The sequence below is a fragment of the Vigna unguiculata genome, chromosome 10 (assembly GCF_037176805.1).
Source record: "Vigna unguiculata cultivar grain cowpea cultivar isolate G323 ecotype 2 chromosome 10, ASM3717680v1, whole genome shotgun sequence".
Taxonomy (NCBI): domain Eukaryota; kingdom Viridiplantae; phylum Streptophyta; class Magnoliopsida; order Fabales; family Fabaceae; genus Vigna; species Vigna unguiculata.
The window spans coordinates 38742970-38763734 of record NC_140801.1 but is presented as its reverse complement, the minus strand read 5'-3'; the positions used below and the strand labels follow the sequence as shown (position 1 = coordinate 38763734).

The 20765-nt window shown below is 30.6% G+C and overlaps 2 protein-coding genes across 2 annotated transcripts; one reads left to right on the top strand and one right to left on the bottom strand.

The window, feature by feature from the left end:
- The first annotated feature begins 3161 nt into the window (after window positions 1-3161).
- On the top strand, window positions 3162-5420 carry LOC114165460 (putative protein phosphatase 2C 74). The gene is made up of 5 exons (XM_028050079.2): window positions 3162-3347; window positions 3968-4306; window positions 4409-4526; window positions 4754-4977; window positions 5193-5420. Exons 1-5 carry the CDS (start codon window positions 3162-3164, stop codon window positions 5379-5381), a joined length of 1056 nt encoding a protein of 351 aa, XP_027905880.2. The 3' UTR covers window positions 5382-5420.
- A 7098-nt stretch (window positions 5421-12518) lies between these two features.
- LOC114167072 (patellin-6-like) lies at window positions 12519-15372 on the bottom strand. Its single transcript, XM_028052001.2, has 4 exons — window positions 14294-15372; window positions 14000-14124; window positions 13559-13700; window positions 12519-13146 (listed from the first exon to the last, which is right to left on the bottom strand). Exons 1-4 carry the CDS (start codon window positions 15038-15040, stop codon window positions 12886-12888), a joined length of 1275 nt encoding a protein of 424 aa, XP_027907802.2. The 5' UTR covers window positions 15041-15372; the 3' UTR covers window positions 12519-12885.
- Window positions 15373-20765: the final 5393 nt, after the last annotated feature.

Sequence of the window (20765 nt, the reverse complement as noted above, 5' to 3'; positions counted from 1 at the left end):
ACTTAATTTTTATTATATTAGGTTCCTAAACACAAATATTCAAATATGTTTTTTTTACGTAAAGAAATCTTTAAGTTAATTATTATATTAAAAATCTTATTATTTATGATATTCTTTTAGAAAATAAATCTAAGCTTCTACATTAATTTATAATTTCTTTAATATTTTATCATATATATATTTATTTGTATTCATGATTTATTTTTTTTATATTCAAATTTATTGTTACGTTACTGAGTTTGCAATTTTTATATTATTTTTCTTAAACAAAAGATATTATAAATATTTTCTTTCTATATAAGATTATTCAATTGCATATTTTAAAAAATACATCTAATTAAATCTATGTGATTTTTTTTATTACAATTTATTATATAGCTAAAATTAAGGAGGCCGAATTTATTGTTCCATTCGACGTACCTTGTGTAAAATAACTTTTTAATACTCAAATCAAACACATATTTAAACATGTAAAACAATTCATCTAAACATTATTAAATTCAAAAAAAAATAGGTTTACAATCATTGTTATTGTTCCACCGACAATCATTATATTTATAATAAGACCAATCCTTTTACCACTACTAACATTCATGAAACAAAAGATATTATAAATATTTTTTTTCTATATAAGATTATTCAATTGCATATTTTAAATATATTGTATTTACATATATTGTATAAATATAAGTTTTCCTCATTTTATATATTTTAAAAAATACATCTAATTAAATCTATGTGATTTTTTTTTATTATAACTTATTATATAGCTAAAATTAAGGAGGCCGAATTTATTGTTCCATTTGACGTACCCTGTGTAAAATAACTTTTTAATACTCAGATCAAACACATACTTAAACATGTAAAACAATTCATCTAAACATTATTAAATTCAAAAAAATTAGGTTTACAATCATTCTTATTGTTCTGCCGACAATCATTATATTTATAATAAGACCAATCTTTCTACCACTACTAACATTCATGAAACAAACCAAGAGATCCAAAATCGATTAAAAAAATTATAAAATAAAAAAAATATTATAAAGGGGTTACTGGAAACTCGACTGATCAAATCATAGAACCCAGCTAAAAATCTACTTATCTTATCCGTATTAGTAAGGAGACACAATTTTAAATTTTTTTTAAACTATAACGCATGAATGAACAGCATACTGATAAATTCTATATATATAAAAAAAATTTGGAAGAAAAAAAAGGTAGGAAATAAATTTTTTTCCAAATATAATAATAATTATATTAAACGTAACTTTAAAACACGTAAATTTCAATATAATTTATGTTTATAAATTCAGTTCAGTATTAATTGATATATTATATTATTAATAATATAATTTATTATTATATTTAATATTACTATAAAATAATATTATCTATTTTTAATTAATTTGTTATAAAAAATAACTGCAATTAATTATTTAATTTTTTTCATATTATTAAAATTTTTATTAAATATTCTATTTATAAGTATACATGATTATATATTTAAAGAAAATTATATAAAGAAATTAATTATATTGAAATAATAATAAGTATTTGTATTATTATTAGTATTTTATTAAAATTAGTAGTTATTAATTAACTTATATATTTTTTATAGTATTTTTTTAAATGGATAAATGAATTTATGTAAGTAAAAAGTAAAATTTAGATTTAGTTTAACAAACAAAGTACATCATTTAAGCACAAATATCATAATTATTTTCATAAAAACATTTAATTGTTAAATATTTTTGTGAGTAAAAGTTAAACGAATATTTATACAATTAATATATAATACTGCATGTTCTATTGTCTATTGGAGGAAAATAATTGTCTTTTAAAGAAATCATATTTTCAACATAGCTTAACATTTCTATTAGTGATCTTACAAAATAAAATACAACAACGATGCTTCTCAAAGCAATAACAGTACGTTTTTATTATTTGTTTAATTCATTTCTACACTTCACAATTTTTTAAACACATTATATTTTCATATATAAGTTATCGCATAACATTTATTGTTCATTGTCATTTAAAAAAAAAATAAGATCTAAAAAACCCCGTGCGGAGGTATAAAAACTAGTAATATGACATATCTCATAAGTTTATATTTTTTTAAACGTTTATAATTAATATAATTTTGATAAATAATGTATTTCAAATTTTAAATATTTAAAGTTATATTTATTATTGTTATTAATGTGTGCATTAGATTAAAATATTTGTAATTAAAATTGTCAATCAAAACTTTAAAGTTAATATTTTTAATTTATTATGCTATTAATTTTTATTTGAAAAACAAATTGGCTTCTATATTAAAATAATATTAATTATTAATGAAAATACAATATATGCTTTTCAGTTCAGCACAATATATGCTTTTCAGTTCAGCACAATATATGTATACTCTGTTTCTGGCAGAAAAGAATAAACACTTTAGTCAACTCTTCGTAAATAGTTCATTTATACTAATTTTAATTAATTAAAAGTTATTATAAATAACTTCTATAAATAATTAATTTTTAAAAATATCATAATTTTTTAAACTTTTGAGAACAGTTTGAGTTGAATTATAATATTTTTTATAAAAAAAAATAAGCATGATTCCTATAGTAAATATTATTAAACTGGGCAGAAAAGTTATTTCACATAGCACAAAAATTTAAAAACTATTTTCTCCGTATAAAAAATAAAATAAAATATGCATCACAGGGGTTAACTTACTACTTGTAACTTGTAAAACAAAGAAAACATTTTCTTTTTGGTTACTTGTCAATACGGATTATTTGTACCCTTACTCACAAAACAACTAAAATATAGTTGTCAAATTAGCTTTCAATTCCATATTATCCACAAATAAAGACAATACAGTGGATAGATTAGGATGATATTGATCTAAATTAGAATTGAGCCAGTTCAAGTACTCAACTCATAATCCTAATTAAGTTCGTTGCGACAACTTAATACAAAAATTAACAGACTAAACCACGACGGATAAAAGGCAAAACACCAATATTTTTTCCTCATTCGAATTCAAGGTTCAATCATCCTTTGTTCTATAGAAAACAAAAACAACCTTCCTTGAATGCAATTTTCCTTCACTTGTTTTCTCTGAAAATCTGTGGCAATTGTTCTTCTGCATTTGAGATATCATCATGGGAACTTGTTGCAGCCATGTTTCAGTACATGATATGGAATCTTCATGCAAGCCTAACCATAATGATGGTGCATGTGAACATGATGGGGACCGTATCATGTCAAGAGGGTCCTCTGAGTTTGTATCAATGTACAGCAAAAAGGGTTCAAAAGGAGTTAATCAAGATGCATTCACTGTGTGGAAGGTAAGATTCTTGATGTATATGTTCGCAATTTGGCTTCATTTTCTATTTCCCTTTCAATCAATCTTCCTGGAATTGCTTTCCTTAAAGTCTTCAAGGTTTGAAATTACGTTTTAGAAGGTGAAATTGCAGATATAAAATTAAGAGTTAAATATATTTTTTGTCTCTTAACTTCTACTGAAAATTTAAATCAGTCATTTTTTGAAACTTTGGATCAATTTAGTCTCCTATTTTTATAATCGTGTAGATTTAGTCATTTGAACTAAATTTTGGTAAGTTTATCTTACTTTTCAAATGTGTTTTTCAGTTAATATTGAAATGAAAATGTGTCAAATAGTGTAAACAACTCAAATATTGTGAGCTATCATGAAATAAGATTGAATCGTCAAATAATCTTAACAAAATTTTATTAAAATAGCTAAATCTACACATTTTTTAAGTTTAGAAACTAAATTAGACCGAAGTTTCAAAAGGGACTAATTCAATTTTCACCGAAAGTTAAGGGATTAAAAACATATTTAATCCAAAAATTAACTTATCACGGTTTTAAATCATTAGAACATAATGGTTCTTAAAGAATGAATTCATGTCTTAGATTAATGTTTACTATGATACGTTATCAGGACTTCACTAAAACGAAGGACATGATCTTTTGTGGGGTGTTTGATGGTCATGGTCCTCTGGGGCACAGGTTTTCACAGTCTATACGTGACAAACTGCCCTCAAAACTCTCAGAATCAATCAAACAGTCACAACAAAAGGTGATCAAACACAATGATACTAATGCTACAGATGGAAGTAGTCATAGTAATGTCCATGTTGAGGATAACCAAAACATGTCCTTTGCTTCATGGGAGGGAAGTTTTAAGACGTGCTTCACTGAAATGGATGAAGACCTTGCTACGAACATAGACCCTACAGGGTTAGCTGGAGGTAGCACTGCTGTAACTGTTATCAAACAGGTACAATTAAACCTTCTGAATTTCATTATCTCCTTGTTTTCAATGTGGCCTTTTTGCAAGAATGTTATAATTAACCACATTCTTTCACCCCTTTAAATTCAGGGTGACCAATTAATTATTGGCAATTTGGGGGATTCACGTGCAGTTCTTTGCAGAAGAGCAGATGACAACAATCTTGTTCCTGTTCAACTTACTGTTGACTTGACCCCAGATATTCCAAGTTTGTCTTTGTTTGTATTAACTGTTAATCTAAGTTTTCTGATCTTAAAATTTGGTTAAACGGTTTAGTTCAACGCATATTCATTGAAAACTTATCAAATCAAATGAGAGTTTATTCATAACTTGATTGTAAAACTTAGTGAAATAAGATAAAACAACTTATTTTTACAAGACATTCTTCCTAATTTCCCATTGTCTAACTTGCTTTTCTTCTTCAATGTCACTCAGGTGAAGCTTTAAGAATCATTAATTGTGGAGGTAAAATATTTTCTATAAAAGAAGAACCAAGAGTAAATAGACTATGGAGGCCAAATGGGGATCGCCCTGGACTGGCTATGGCAAGAGCCTTCGGAGATTTTTGCCTAAAAGAATATGGTCTCATCTCAGTTCCTGATGTGTCATACAGAAAACTTACAGAGCAGGATGAGTTTGTGGTTTTGGCTTCTGATGGGGTAAGCAATTTCATATTAAAATCTCAATCCTACAAAACTGGTTTGGAGGATGAGGTTTGTACCACTTATATACTTTGAATAACCTTATTTATGGCAAACGTGAACTTCCAACAAAACATTTGATCAAATAGGGCTTTCAAACAATAAGCAACAACCAATTATTATTCCCCATATTTATCTCAATCAAAAGGGTCTAAATTTTCTTTCTTTTACAGGTATGGGATGTGCTAACAAACAGTGAAGTAATAGACATAGTTGCTTCAGCACCAAAAAGGTCCATGGCGGCTAAATTGTTAGTGGACCATGCAGTTAAAGTTTGGAGACGTAAGTATAAATCCATGGTTGATGATTGTACTGCTATATGCTTGTTCCTGAAGGATCAAACTGTTCTAACCCAACCCTGACACAATGTGAGTGGGAACAACAACATCCCTTTGAAGCACCTGCAAGGCCATGATCTAGAGATGTAAATACTGAATGTAACGAAGTGTAAACGGCAAGAGTAGTTTTAGAATCAGAAGGAAGAATTTGAAGCTATTGTAGGGTTATCTAGATTCAATTTTGAATCATGATATGCGTTACAAAATTGATTTTAGTTGAATCAATTCGTTGACAGATAAGTTACAATCAGTTGTTTCTCTGTAAATTTTTTATTTTTAAATTGATTTTGGAAACCAAACGTACACTTATTCTTTATTGGAAAATCAATTATATGCAACTCTGACACGAAAGCAAACATGCACTACGGGGTTGAAGTTGTGGGAGGGACCAGAGCAACTTACAAGGTACCAATAGTATAGCCAGAAGGTTTTGTTTGGACATAGAACCAGAAGAAAGCAATTGTTTCAGCCTTCTATTCTGGTTTGATTTCATGTAATACAAGACTTTTCTTTTATCATCCTAGTACGATGAACTTTTAACAAATTGTAACTCTTTTTTCTGGCTTTAATACTACAAAGTTCAGTGAAGAACTATGCGTACCTACTTTTCTATTTATGTTCATTTCTTTCTCAGTGTGATGTGTTAACTCTTCCCCATATCTGACAGTAGAATAAATGGATTTTGGGATTCTACACATACCAACTAAATTATAGTGATAATAATTTTCTAATGATTCAGCGGGGTTATATAGTTATTGAGCAGAATCAAAGTACAAGGCTAAACACCCAGTACAAGGCTAAACACCCAGTACAAGGTTAAACACAAAAGTCATTATTGCACAATGATTCTGAAATGTTATATCTTCGTAAAGTATGCTTGTGTGAGAAAGTCATTGGAAAATACATGATTCTCACTATGATTCTTTAAATGCTTTAATAAAAAATTAAGATGACAAAATAGATCAATTCAACTTTTTTCGATCAAACTCACCAAAAATAGTCTCCATCACCATTATAATAAAACCATTGACAGTTTGACCCGTCAACATTTATTTTTTTTATTTATTAATATATATATATATATATATATATATATATATATATATTAATAATATAAATATTTTCTAAGCTTTAATTTATTAATTAATTTTTTTAATTAAATAAATTAAAATAATTATTACATTTACATATTAAATTATTCTATAATCATGTTAAATTAACGAACATAAAATTCTTAACCGCCAGATATTAGAAATTAAACCATAAAATGTCCATGGGACAACCATCCTCCAACTTTGTCTACACAAGTATACAATGCACATGGTAATTAATATATAATGCCACAACGGATATAAAAAACTACAACAACCTAAAAAAAAATATGAACTATAAACATCTCCAATACATATGATTCAATCTATGATGCACAGATACGATATGTGTATCGGATACGATATGTATCCAATACGTCGATACGTTTATTTTTTAAATAATAGGATATGATACGTGATAGATACTTGATATATGAATATTAAAAAATGTACAATAATTCTTACAAAATATAATAAATATATGATTGTTAATGTGTGAATCCAAAATTCCTAATTAGAAACCAATTATTTTGGTAGTCAAAACCTAGTAGCTGATGTTAGTGACCAATTTAAAAACCAATTCATAATTAAAATTATTTTAATTATCAATTTAGAGACTAATAATAATTTTTTGGAACTATTTTAATTATCAATATAGTGACTAATTATTTTTTGTCACTAAAATTATTCACTATTCAAAGATTTTATTGTAATGTATTACGACTTTATAAAGTAGATACTTCATTGATAAGTATTGTTAAAGTATCCTAAAGTATCGGACACGATACGTGTCGGACACGGATACGTGACCTACGTTAAAGTATCGGTGCATCATAAGATTCAATGAAGACGGGCATACGTAGGAGGTTTACTTCGTAAGGGGAATATTGTCATATTTTTCTTTTTTTGCATAATAAGCACACAAATACAACATTGTATCTACTAACAATGATGTATCCCATGTCGAGTATAATCATCCACTTGTTTACACTTTTCTATGAATAAATAGTAAGTATAAAGAAGTAAAAAGATTATGGTTAAATAATTTACCACTAACATCTCCATGAGTCATGATTGTAGTTTGTCTATTTGTTCATAACCACTAAGCATTGCATGATATTCGAGTTATTGGCCAATTTCTTTAAATAAATCCATTATGTCAATATCATTAATCAAAATGACCATTAACTTTGACATCAATGACATTAACTACGTAAAGGTGACATGTGAGGAAATTGATCCAACATGGAAACTACTTTATTGTTCATGGGGACCTGCACTTTTCCCCTCTCCTTGGTGGACTTCCATGTAGATAAACTATTATGCGTAGAATGAATGTCATCAACATGATCAAAATATGATAGGTAACGCTTTGTGGACCCGGAAAATTTATTTGATTGACTTTTTTTAGGATCCCTTATTTTGACTTTAATGACTAGTGTTTATATTGACATCATATCTAAGTATGAAATTTCACGTAACTTACTCTAAATTGATATTTTATTATCAATGTCGGCTTTTTTGAAACGATTTTAGATTGCATCAAATTCTTGCTGAATAGATAACTCAAAAAATGAATCACATGATAACACATAAAAAAATAAAGAAAAACTCAATTTGGTCCACATAATACGAACCTCATTTACTAGTATGATATTTGAGTCATATATATCTAATCCACAAGCACATGGTAAATTGTGAGCATTGCTCAAAATACAACCACAATGTTCATTATCAAAACCCACATACCTAAATTAATGAAACTCTCATCAATGTGCATCAAAGAATATTTATATATAAAGCCCACCAATCTTTTATACAAACTGATATTAAAAGAGTGTCCCACAACATGTAAGCTTTGCTAAAAAATGCCTTAATTTCATTAAGTTGAAGTATTATGATGTTTTTTTACTACATCTTACACGTACACAAATCTCTCATACTATTTTGCAAAAGTCACTTTAAATTCCCGTGAGAAATTTCAACCTACATATTACAAACCAAAGAAGACCCTAGCACCAACAACTTTTACAAAAATAATAAGTAATGAACACATAGAACCATACATATTTGATGTTGTATTCCCCACATTCATGATCTTATCATCCATGCCTTAATAAATTTTTCCTTCTATGACTCATATTTCATTCACATATTCAAAACATAATGGTAATGGCAAACAAACAACTTTAAAGTGTTTGAGACATCCCCTAAATGCATCATGATAAGCCTGCATAACAGTCACATATTCAATACATAACAGTCACTCATGCATCCATAGCAACTTCCCAGGCCTGCATATAATCTACTCATATGTTACATTTTGCTTTAACATTCTTCTTAATGTGGAACCAACACAAAAGATTTGAAACTTCAAGAAAAACAGTGATAATTTCATTTATTAAAACAAGGTCTTTGTCATTAACAATGAATTGAGAGAACACATCTAATCTAAAAAGTAACCCTTGAAGTTTTTCAAGAGCTCAAATGAAGTTGTTTTCTCATTTAGTTCCTAAAAACACAAAAAAACAGTAAAGAAAGTCAAACATGTGGATGACACACCTACTCTCTCAAGTAAATACAACCTACATTTGTTGGTTTTGTAAATGTTGCCCATCAGCAATACAATGTTAAATGCATTTGGCAATTTAACTTACCAGGATGTGTCCCAAACATATATATGACAACATGTGAAGATTTATTACTCTAGTGAATATAAATATCACATCCCATCAAGGTCATTAATTCTTGCATTTTAGTTTTATATCATGTCTATGATCTCTTGTATGCATATTTGACATTGTAGACTTCTTTATTGTTATATCCTTGTCCTTATTGTTCTCTTTTAAAGTAAGTAATATGTTTGTCGATTTCACTACACTTTTAGTCATGTCAATAAGCATGGAATGCTCATTTGATAATGAAGACCATATATTGCCTTCAAAATCAAACATTCTCCATTACAAACAGATTTACCCCACAATTTAAAAGAACAATCACTCTTTTTTGTACCAGCAACACCAACATCCAAATTGTGTTTGTATTTCCTATATTTATCACTCCTTTCACAATCTAAGAGACCATATGTCTTCTTTCCCTACTGTCCATTTACTTTGTTAAAGCTCAACATTATTATTACAATATCAAGTCCGAAGGCCAGCCTACACATCCATTAAAGTAACTCATCTCTCGTACCAAATACCTACATAAAGGCATTATAACGTAATTAAACATATGTTTTGTCTCAACTCATTTACACAAATGAATCAAATTCTACTTACCTCATTCGTTGTAAAAGGTCTAAGGTAGTCTCCTTCAACCGATTCATCTTCAATTTTCACAAAATTCATTATATTAGTCTCTTCCATGTCTGACATGGAATGTAAATTTTACATTCTAAATTGTATAATTCTAAATAAAATTTGTTTTTTAGAATGTATTACATTTTTGGATTATATAGTACAAAATGCATAAATGTAATTCTTTTTTATATTCGCGTTATATAATTTAAGAAATTTCTAGATTGGAAGATCCGAAACTTACAGTAAAAAAATAAAAAAGAAACAACCACTATGAAATATCATCACCACTTATGAACCGCTACCAAGAACCGGTGAGTACCATTGAACACCACCAAAACAAACTACAGACTTCACAACACACGAAAAATAATCCAACAAACTAAAATACTCCAATTTTATTTTTGTTTCACAAGGGTATATATGATATTTCAAAGAATATAGCAGTCTAGAGGTATACACGGAGGTGCAGGAAGTAGCAGCCGAGTTTAGCGCCTCCTTCAAAACCTTCTTTTCTAAAACCCTTAAAAGATAGTTTGAAAAGACTTGAACATTACTTTGTAAAGGGGAAAAAAACATCACGAGAGACTTTTAAAAAAGAAATATAAATTTCTCTAAATATTAAAATTAGCTTATACACAGTTTAGAAAATTTATATAAGAAAGTTTAGATAATTTAATAAGCGCATAACTTAAGTTTAACTTATAAATAAATTTAATTTTTGTTTTGTTTTGTCCTAGAAATCTTTATTGCGAAGTTTGTTCAAATACTACAATGGATTTGAATGCATCCCTTTTCTCATGCTATGAGAAAAAGACACAAAATTTGTTTAGCGTTATCTCTGTATTTAATATTAATTTAATATTAATGTTCTTTAATTAAAAAAAAAGTAAATAGACCAGAAAAAATGACTAGTAACTATATAATCTGTTTGTATTCTCTCCGAATATTTCAAAATTTAGTTCGTTTTCTCTAAAAATAAATAGGGAAACGTGTTTGTCTTTTTAATTTTTAAAAGAAAAAATTTTGCTTGTGTAGGTGACTTACTTTATGGATAGACTAAAGGTAAAAAAAGCTTAAAAGACCAAGTGGTGCGTTTTAAAAGAAAAGAGACATTTTGGAATGACTAAAATTAAACTATAATAGTTATTAAATGGAAGTTTAATTAAAAAATAAATAATTTAATCTTGAAAATAAAAAATATAAGTAAGGTAGTATCCAAGAAACTGATAATTTCTGTCATATTTAATTAATTAAATATAGAAATGACATATGAATTGGTTATAATAGATATAGATATTGTTTCAACTAATTTCAATTTTGACGAATATAATTACATTTTTTTAATATTTAATAAAAAAGTATATTAAATATTTGATAATTTTTTTTTCTAATTTTTATTTTTATAATGGGATAAAACTTTAATATCAGTTAAAAAATAAAAAATTTAGAATAAACTTTTAGTTCAGAAAATTAGATAATCAATCTCGCATCTACGTTTTTCTTAATATCCCGATCAAGTATTCAAGTCAATCTAGAGAGCACCTAGTCCATTTTCTAAAGGGCTGGCAGCTAGTAAAATTTTCTCAGTCTTTGGCAAAAAATTCAACCAAAATAAAATATAAGTAAAAAAGTCTGAGAATTGTGTGGATTCTGCTCAAAATGTTCAGGACAATGCAGTATTAGTCTACCATTCTTCAATTGCTACTGAGGAATTCTGCAGTACTTGTTAGCAGATGCATTGAATGACAATTTTTCATATGACAAGTTCCTTTTCCCAATTGTTAATGTTCAATACTGGTTTGAATTGAATTAAAGATGCTGTACAATTGTCACAGTAAAATGCATTCAATGCAGCCTATGATGAAAGGACACTGTCTACTAATCCAATTAGTAGAGTAAAATTAGTTCATTCCGCTACATACACAGCTCAATGTGGAGACATCATTTATTTTGGTCTTTACTCTCCTGTTTCTGAACCTTTTCTCTATTCAGTTTTGAAATTACATTCTTCAAAAGAAAAAAAAAATCAAATCACTCTACCCATTTAAAGAATTTTGGTAAAAATATTAGAATTAGACAAGTTGCTTAATTTTGGATAAACTTTTAAATAATTATAGAAATGGAGAAATTAAAATGTTATAAATGAGTTGTCTTTTCAATTCCAAGGCTATGTCCAAAATTTATGAAGCCAGTTCTAACCTCTATTTTTAACACATCTCAACTCCTGTGTTAAAAACCTTAAAGTTTACACAACCCATAATAAGTAAACTGCTTTATCTCCCACCCAAGCAAAGCCACCACCATAAAAGACAAATTACCAGACACTAAAATACACTTTGTTAGTAAATAGTAAAACCTTAGTCTCAGGACAGAAGATCCATATCCATGCATAAAAGGTAAAAGAGGGTAGAAAGAGAAGCAATTTAAAAACCAGAGAAAGCAGAATTGACATCACTCTTGGAACATTATAAAGCAATGAAAGAGGCTTCACTACCTAATACTAACCCTCTGAGCACGTTATCAGAGACTGCCTGTGACCTCTTCCAGCTTCTTGCTTTGGAACTCTGGTCACCCTCTTGGTCCATACGTTGATTATAATAGAAACTATACAAAGTAACCAAACCAAACACCCTTTTACAATACATGGTCCTGTCAATATCCACCACCCACAGAATTTTCCTTCCATTTGCGTGCACATGTCTCAAGTACTTTACTTCAACCAATCAAACCCCTCACAGAAACAGAAACCTCAAATCATAAACCATAGATTGCTCCTTCACAATGTGATGATGCCTCTAGATTGAAACATACACAACAACAACAACAACAACCACGTGTCTCAGAGGACAATACAATCAATGGTCTCACACACGATCTAGAGGGGCAACGTATGCTATATAAGCAAACTTAATCTGCTTTCCTTCTATACCAAGCCATATATGATATACTAACACCAGTTTTTTTCTCCTTTTTACATCACATTAGTACCACTACTAGTTAATACCTGTGGAACAGGCTTTAAAGAGTTCAGAAACATAAATGAGACCCTCTAAAGATTAACCAAAAAGAGGTAGAAAAAGTAACATCACATGCAGAATATTAATTAAAGGTCCTAAAAACTATTTAATGGCCGTCTTAAATGGTGCTGCTTTTGCGAACAACATAGCGATAAGCAGCAACCTTTTTCCTCCTTGAGGCAGTGTTATCAACTGAGAGTACCATCTTCCCAGATTCTTTTGATGTGAATGAATTGTGAATTGCTTCTTCTGAGGCTCCCATCTTCCTTGGCTTTTCAACTGCTATGGTGTAGCTTCCTTCAGCATTAGGCACAAATTCAGCACTGTATTCCAAGTCCCACCCTCCCACTACAATGTCCCATGTGATTGTTGCACCAGCCTAATTCACCCAACAAGAACTAAATTACCAACTACTCTTCCATTGGCAATAAAACCATCAAGGCAAAATTTAATACATAGAAAATGAAAAAACAAAGATTATTATATCTCAAAAGGAACCAGTTTATTTGCATGCCTGTAAGACTAATCATAATCTTAAAAGGAACAAGTTAGGCACATTATTGAGTTTAATTTGTATGCCCTTTTCAAGCAATCAGAAATGAAGTGAAATGAAAGATAGCTATTATACAAGTCAATAAATTTCATATTTAGATAGTGAGTTTTGAGTGGGTGTAAAATGTGACCTTGTTTAGAAATAAATAAATAATTGTTCAAAGAAGGAAAAACAGGTTATTGTTTCTTTAAAAAAAGTTGATGGAAACATGCACCAAAAGCAGTGGGTGAATCATCACCTCAATTCCTTCAATCTGTATGTTCACTTTCTCCCCTCCTTTGATTGTGAACTCAGATGCAGGTTTTGGGGGACCATTCGGCAAATCACTGGGCCGTTTCAGTCCTCCATACTGAACAGGAATATCCTCAGGCCTAATAAATCTGAACACAAGGAAACAACTCCCTTCAGAAAGCAAACCCAAAATGGAAATAGAAGGAAAGTTGGAATTATATTCGTTACCACAGAATGAAACCGAAGAAAGACAACTTAGGTAATGATAATGTTTATGAACAAAATCTAAGAATAGTAGAAATTAGAAAGTAGACAAGATCTCAGAAGCATTTTTAAATCTTAATATAGATTTAAAATATGAGTGGAGCCAAAATGCTTTAAATTAGTAGGGTTTTGAATTGCAGAAGATTTAAACAGGGGAAAAAAGACAGAAAACGGATAAACTCACTTGTACAGTGTCTCTGCAGCATTTCCTTCCTTAGAGATCACAAACTTGCTCTTGGTTCTCTGAGTCAGAAACGGACTGAACATTGAATACAGCATGCTGAAGTACCATGGCACGTTGATGAAAATCTGAATCCCCAAAAGCCAAACCAAGGAAATGAGAAAAAAATATGTTTATCAGAAAAAGGTGAAAATGTGTGTCACAGTTACATAAATGTCATGCCATTAATTGAGAGAAACCAAAACGACAAACTTCAACACGTTCCAAATTGGAAGAAAACAACAAAACCACATAAACCTTGCGAGCCACCATTTCCGGGTAGTTGTCTTGAAACAAGGAGAGGATCTGGTTGGAAGCCACCCTCAGCTCTCTCTTCGGCATGTCCTTGAGGTCTGTGACCTGAATGAGAGAATTGACTCCACCAGGCTTGAAATGAAGAACCTTGATGCCTCTCTCGAGGACTTGAACCCTCCACCTGAGGAACTTTTTCAGCTTCTCCTCATCACCAAAGACCCTCTCATACATTTCCTTGTCCTTAAACATTCCATAAGCATTGTAGCACACAGGGTGACCCTCTTTGTCATACCCTTGCATATATGCTATCACTCCTTCAAGCTCCTTGAACCCCAAATCCTCTTCCAAAATGGTGTCAGCACCAAACTCCTTCCTCCAAGCAAGACACTTTACAAGCATATGTAGGGCATCACCAACCCTGAAGTCCCTTGCTCTAAGAAACTTCAGGAGAATCACATCAGCTTTGTCATCACCTCCTAGGAGGGGAATGCCCCACATGGAGGCATCAGAGGGAGAGTCGTCAAAGGAAGCTTTGAGCTTCTCCTTCAGCTCCTGAAGGGCTTTCTTCTCCGAGGACCTGAGGAGGGAGACAAAGTAATTGTCTTCTTTGAAGGAAGGATTAGTGGAAGCTCCTCCCATTAGGGTGGCAACAAAGCCCTTCTTGTAAGGCTTGGGGGAAGCTTCTGGAAGGTCCTGGAAGCTTGTCTTCTGGTTTTGGAGGGACAAAGGAGATGAAGCGGTGTCCATCATCAAAAAAGGGATTTTGAGAGAGACCCAGATGGAATCAATGCATGAAATGGGAAATGCAGGATAATGGGATGGTGATTCTACGCAAAAGCACTGAACTTTCTCTCTGTGTGTGCTTGAGTGAAGTATGTGGATGATGATCGGAGAAAAAGGGTTAAGAGGGAGGAAAATGACAAGGAAATGAGCGAGAAGGAGAACAGAACAAGAGAGTTTTGAGGCGAGATTTGAGTGTGGGGTGTTGAGTGTGTTTGTGACTTTGTGTTGTGTTGTGTTGTGTTTGAATGAGTGAGGTGAGGTGAGGGAGATAAGTGTGGTTTGAGGAAGAAACGAATTTGAATGTGGTGATGAGGGAGTAAATGGAGACAGGGATCGTGGCAGAGAGTGAAGGCACGCGTTGTTCTTTGGCGAGTGGGGGAGTTTTGAGTTGTGTTGCGGAACAGTTCAGAGTTCAAAGGAGAAATCTGGGAGTTTATAATCTTGGGTTATCTTGCTTTAATTGTTTTCATCTTTTTTTCATCTTTAATTTAGTAAGGTAATTAGATCACTTTTGAAGTAGTATGGGATCTGCATTGGTATATTATGAATCTTATTTTATTTTATGTAAACTTTTACATTATTATGTCAGAAGGTGTATAAATTATTTTTTAATGATATGGATTTTAAAATTTTAATGTGAATATAAAGACTATATGTATCCATTTTTAATATTTTCTTTTAATTTTAAAAATTTAGAAATAAGAAATTGAGTAAAACTTGATAAATTTGGAAGATTTTACAAGATGATAGATCAATTTTTTTTTTCTTCCAGGAAATTATATAACAGATTTTAATAATTTAAATTTTAGTTAGAGTGGAAATTGATATTTTGAGGATCAGGTAATATAATTGATTTCATTGGTAATTATGCTAATAGAAAACGAAATTCAGGGTTTGAAATAAAAAATATGAACAAATAAATTAAAATTTGCTTAATTTGAAAAAGAGACTAGATTAGATTAAAAAATTAAGAAAAATACACGCGGTCTAAATTAAAGAACTATTATATGTCCAACAACAATTCAAAAGAATTTCCAGGAAGGAATCAATTTGTTTTTAGTATAGAATAGGCAGGCCTTAAATAAGAATGTCCATAAAAACCACTATTCCAGTCTGTTAAAGAATTTGCAATAAAATTAAGTCTTATAAAAGTAGATTTACCATTTAATAAGTTGTTCTGGAATATACATTTCTCGTAAATTTAATGATAATTTTCTAATCGTGTTTTGATCTAACTATACCTTTTAAGTGTTAAAAGTCAAATAAAAATATTTTTAAGCATATATTTTGTTAGAAAAACGTGTTATGTTAATCCTTATAGTTTCCACATATATCATAAAACTAGTTTTCAAATAAAAACTAAAACAACAAATTTAACCTAAATATTTTTCATATTTTTTAAGCAAATTTGTCTTGAAAGTGATGTGAACAATGTAAGGAAGTATGTACGGAAAATGTAGGAGAACTGAGGAGAAGAGTGAAGTGGGAAGGGACCACCTTTCCCTCCATTTCCCTTTAGAAAAGATATACAAAGGGTCACTTAATTATCTTTTATTTTGATTTTACAACTATATATATATATATATAAATTTTTATGTTTAAATTTTTTTATGTAACTAATATTTTTATTCTTACAAATATTAGCAAAAGTTTTACCTTTTCATAAAAATTAAATTAATCATGTCTTGAAGTTTTACGTAATCCAATATTTAATGGTCGTTTAATTTTGTTCGTCCAATGAGTCTACACAAAAATTAGAAACCTAAATATGCATATCAACAATTCCATCAAAGAAAACAGACACACAGGTCAATAAGATAAATCAAATTGTAAAAAATGTTAATAGGTTTCCTTGCTTGAAGTAGAAAACCCTATAACTCAAAGTTGTTCCTTAGCGCTCTATTTCTCACAAGATGATCTAACTATGCAATTAAAACTCCAATCAAAAATCTAAACATTTCCTTATTATCATAGACAAATAGAGATTCATTTTGAACTATTTTGAGTTACACACATTGAACCATAGGCCACATGCAACTCAAAACACTCTTTGACCTTAAAACCCAACAAAAAGTCAACTTATTGTATTATTAACTATGATCATATGGATTTGTACTTGTAGAACTCTCTGCTAGGATTTGTGGTCTTTGATCTTCAAAAGGATAAAGAATAATGTCATAATTCTAGAGAGAATGTAGTGGAAAGCTTTAGATAGAATGTGAGGATAAGACTTGTTCAAGTCATTTTCTAACTCCTACGTAGAATCACTGATCTTAGCATCCCACAAAATCCTCACTATAATGATAGTCTTTCCTCTTAGCTATTTGGTCTAATGATCTTCTATTCTTATTGGTTCAACATCGATTAATAGATCTTCTCCTACTTAAACCACACAAACTTGCAATACATGAGAAAGATCTGCCACATACTTCCTTAGTTAAGAAACGTGAATGAAGATTTGCCAATTGAGGAGGTAAATAAATTTCATAATCTATTGGATGAATCCTTCTAAAAATCTGATAAGGTTTTAGGAGATAACTTTTTAGACCGTATAGCTCTTCCCACCCTAGTGGTCAGAGTTACTTGCACGAAAACATGGACTCTAGTTGCAAACTCCAAAGGTTTCCTCCTCTTACTAGCATACGATTTCTATTTTCTTTCAAAAGCTTTCATCTTTTCTTGTATCTGCTTGACTCCAACATAAACTCTCTTTCTTAGTACCAACACAAAGGCGTTTTACACCTTCTACCATACAAAACCTCATATGGAGCCATATCGATACTTGTATGATAATTGTTGTTGTAAAAAAATTCTACTAAAGGTAACACCTCATCCCAAGCACCAAGATGATCCAACAAACAAGTTCTCAACAACTCTTTTAGTGATTGAACTCTTTGACTATCCATTTGTATGAGGATGATAAGCAGAGTTCATTCTTAACTTACTCCCCATAGCATCTTGTATTGTCTTCCAAAACTTATATGTGAACCTAGGGTCTCTATCAAACATAATACTTGATGGTACTCCATGTAACCTTGTTATCTCCTTAATATACAATTGTGTCAACTTAAACATAGACATCTTAAGATTAATAGGTAGGAAATGTGTACTCTTAGTTAGTTTGTCTTATTAATGATTATGCTTTATGGAAACTGTTGAGGAGTTAAAGAATGCTTAGACTCAAGAGTTTCATTAAAGACTTACAAATTTAGTTTTTGAAGCCATGTAATTTGTGTATATTATTTAAGATAGTTAAATTAGTAAGTCAAAAGTCCTAAGACAGACCCAAGCAGCAACATTGGATCACTTGAGAAAAAACAATATTTTCAAAGCAAGTTATAATAATCGATTATTACAGAGAAAAATATTTTTTTAGAAATGTTGCGAGAATAATCGATTGTTGCTTATAATAATAAAATATGATTTTTCCAAAGCAAGTTTTTTCTTCTATAAATTAAGCAAAGCTCTATGTTTTCAAGAAACCAAATCTATATTGCGAAAATTAGCTTTGTCACAAGCTTTAGAAAACTAAGTGTGGGTAGAGCATATCATTTCACTAAGTGTGATCTTAGGTGATAAGGTATTGTTGTTGCTAGGTAAAGTTGGTCATCATTTGTGTGATTCAAATGAGGTGTTAATTCTTTGTAGCTTCAAGGAAAGTGTTTCTTTGTCTCTTGTGTGACTCAAGAGATGTGTCTTCATCCTTTGTAAGACTCAAAGGAGGTGTTCATCCCTTGTAGATTTCAATGGAATTGTTCTTACACATATTTGTAATCTTAGTTTGCTTTTTAGTGATTAGTTAATCTCTCTTTTAAGAGTGATTAACAATTGGACATACAATACTTTGATCTAAACCAATATAAAATAACTTTTGTAATTTTTTTCCTACTCTCTTTATTTAACTGTTGTTATTATAAACAAAAGTTTTTTTTATTGTAACTTTGATTTTGAAAGGGAAAATTTTAAAGTATAAACTTTTATTAAAAAACAATTCACCCCCTATTGGTTTTGTCCAACATAAATATTATGTTGTGTAACAATGCTAACATAGCACACAACCTAATCTCTGATGACAAACGTTACAATAAACCTCAAAAGGTTTACCTATTGTTATGGGATTGACAAGTGTATCGGATCGTACAAGTAATAAAGTGAAAAGTCCAAATATCGTTTCCCAAGAGGCTTGTGAAACACTTGGCAACTCTTGCAATTCATAACTTAAGTAAAACACAAATTTCACAAAAAACAAAAATAAAACTCTTTGTATTTTTATCAAACATATGGTGTGCAACAACATATGATAAAGGCTTCATTGGGATTGAGTTTCATGATCCAATTCAAAGCAAAAACACCAACAAATATTCTTCTGATTCCTACTATAGCATTCACACCTTATGTAACAAGTTCATAACATCCATTTTTACCTCTTTTTGTGTGTTTATTGTCATGAATAAATCAAATCCTTCCTATCTTTTATCTTGTTATATTCTCAAGTTTAATGTGTTTTATATTATTTTGTGTTTTAGCTATTTTATGCTTGTTTTACTTCTAATCTCTCTTTTTAAGTGTGTAAATAAATGAATAGGGAGCAATTCTAGTGGATGAAAACAAGCAAGAACCCAAGATAACATGTTTTGGAAAATAAAAGTTTGATTTTGAGCCAAAGACCTACGCTGGGAACCAAGGAATCACGCCTAATGCTTCAAATACAAAATGTTGTAAAACTGCACAAGGCTGAGCGGTGGAAAGTGAGGCTAAGCGCCACAAGGCTAAGCGGTGGAAAGTGAGGCTGAGCGTCATCAAGGTTGAACAGTGAAAAAGTGGGGTTGAGCGCATTCAATTCGTAAAATTTGTCACCGAGCAGTGGAGACGTGTCACCAGGCGGTGACTCTCAAAAATTGCCAATTTTGCAATTTTCCTGACCACGCCCGACGGTGCTGAGATGGTGTCAGGCGGTGACGATGCTAATAGGTCGAAAATGGGTATTTAAACATGTTTTCTCATGAAGGTTCAATATCTCTTCTTCCTCCCACGACTTCTATTCACCTAGAGCGACTAAGAGAGGCCCTTGGAGGTTGATTGAGGTGTTCGGAAGCTCTCTCACTCCTCCTTGGGTCTTCAATCTTCATCCATGGTGTTTTCCCCTTTTTGGGTTGATGAGAGAGAGGATCTATGAATTGGAGGTGTTGATGCGAATGGGAGGCGTAATTGGAGCATGGAGTAGCTGCCAAGAACCTTAGGAGAGGGCTTGCATCTTCTCTTTGGTTTCCATTTCTTCCCTATCTCTCTAATTTGTTAAACCTAGGTTCTCCACCATGGAGAGCTAAACTTATTTATTGAGATTAGATGTAAGGAACTGAATTCTTGTGTATTTTGTGATGTTAATCCATATGTTTTTCCATTTCTATGTTAGCATTTGATTTTCATGCTTAATGGTTGTTTTGGTTTGGCCACCCATGCATGATTTGTGGTTCTTGAGGTGTTGAAAAATGCCTTTTGAACCTAGAACTAAAATTGAATACCTAATGGAGCTTGTATCTAGAGATAGAACATGATTCATTAGTAATCTTAAGACTCTTGAACTTAATGCATGATTTCACTTGTTGAGGATTCAAGAAATTGGAACTTGATGAGTTAGAAGAGGAGGTATAGGAAAGTTTTAGATAGAACTTCTACAAAGAAAGTAGTTTTT

Bases quoted from the DNA above. Each gene is read 5' to 3' on its own strand.
- LOC114165460 (XM_028050079.2), top strand. From the start codon at position 3,162: ATGGGAACTTGTTGCAGCCATGTTTCAGTACATGATATGGAATCTTCA. The intron at 4,527-4,753 runs GTTTGTCTTTGT...AATGTCACTCAG, and splicing joins CTTGACCCCAGATATTCCAA to GTGAAGCTTTAAGAATCATT. The intron at 4,978-5,192 runs GTAAGCAATTTC...TTTCTTTTACAG, and splicing joins TGGTTTTGGCTTCTGATGGG to GTATGGGATGTGCTAACAAA.
- LOC114167072 (XM_028052001.2), bottom strand. From the start codon at position 15,040: ATGATGGACACCGCTTCATCTCCTTTGTCCCTCCAAAACCAGAAGACA. The intron at 14,125-14,293 runs GTTTATGTGGTT...TTGGGGATTCAG, and splicing joins CGGAAATGGTGGCTCGCAAG to ATTTTCATCAACGTGCCATG. The intron at 13,147-13,558 runs GTGATGATTCAC...TGGGTGAATTAG, and splicing joins TACAGATTGAAGGAATTGAG to GCTGGTGCAACAATCACATG.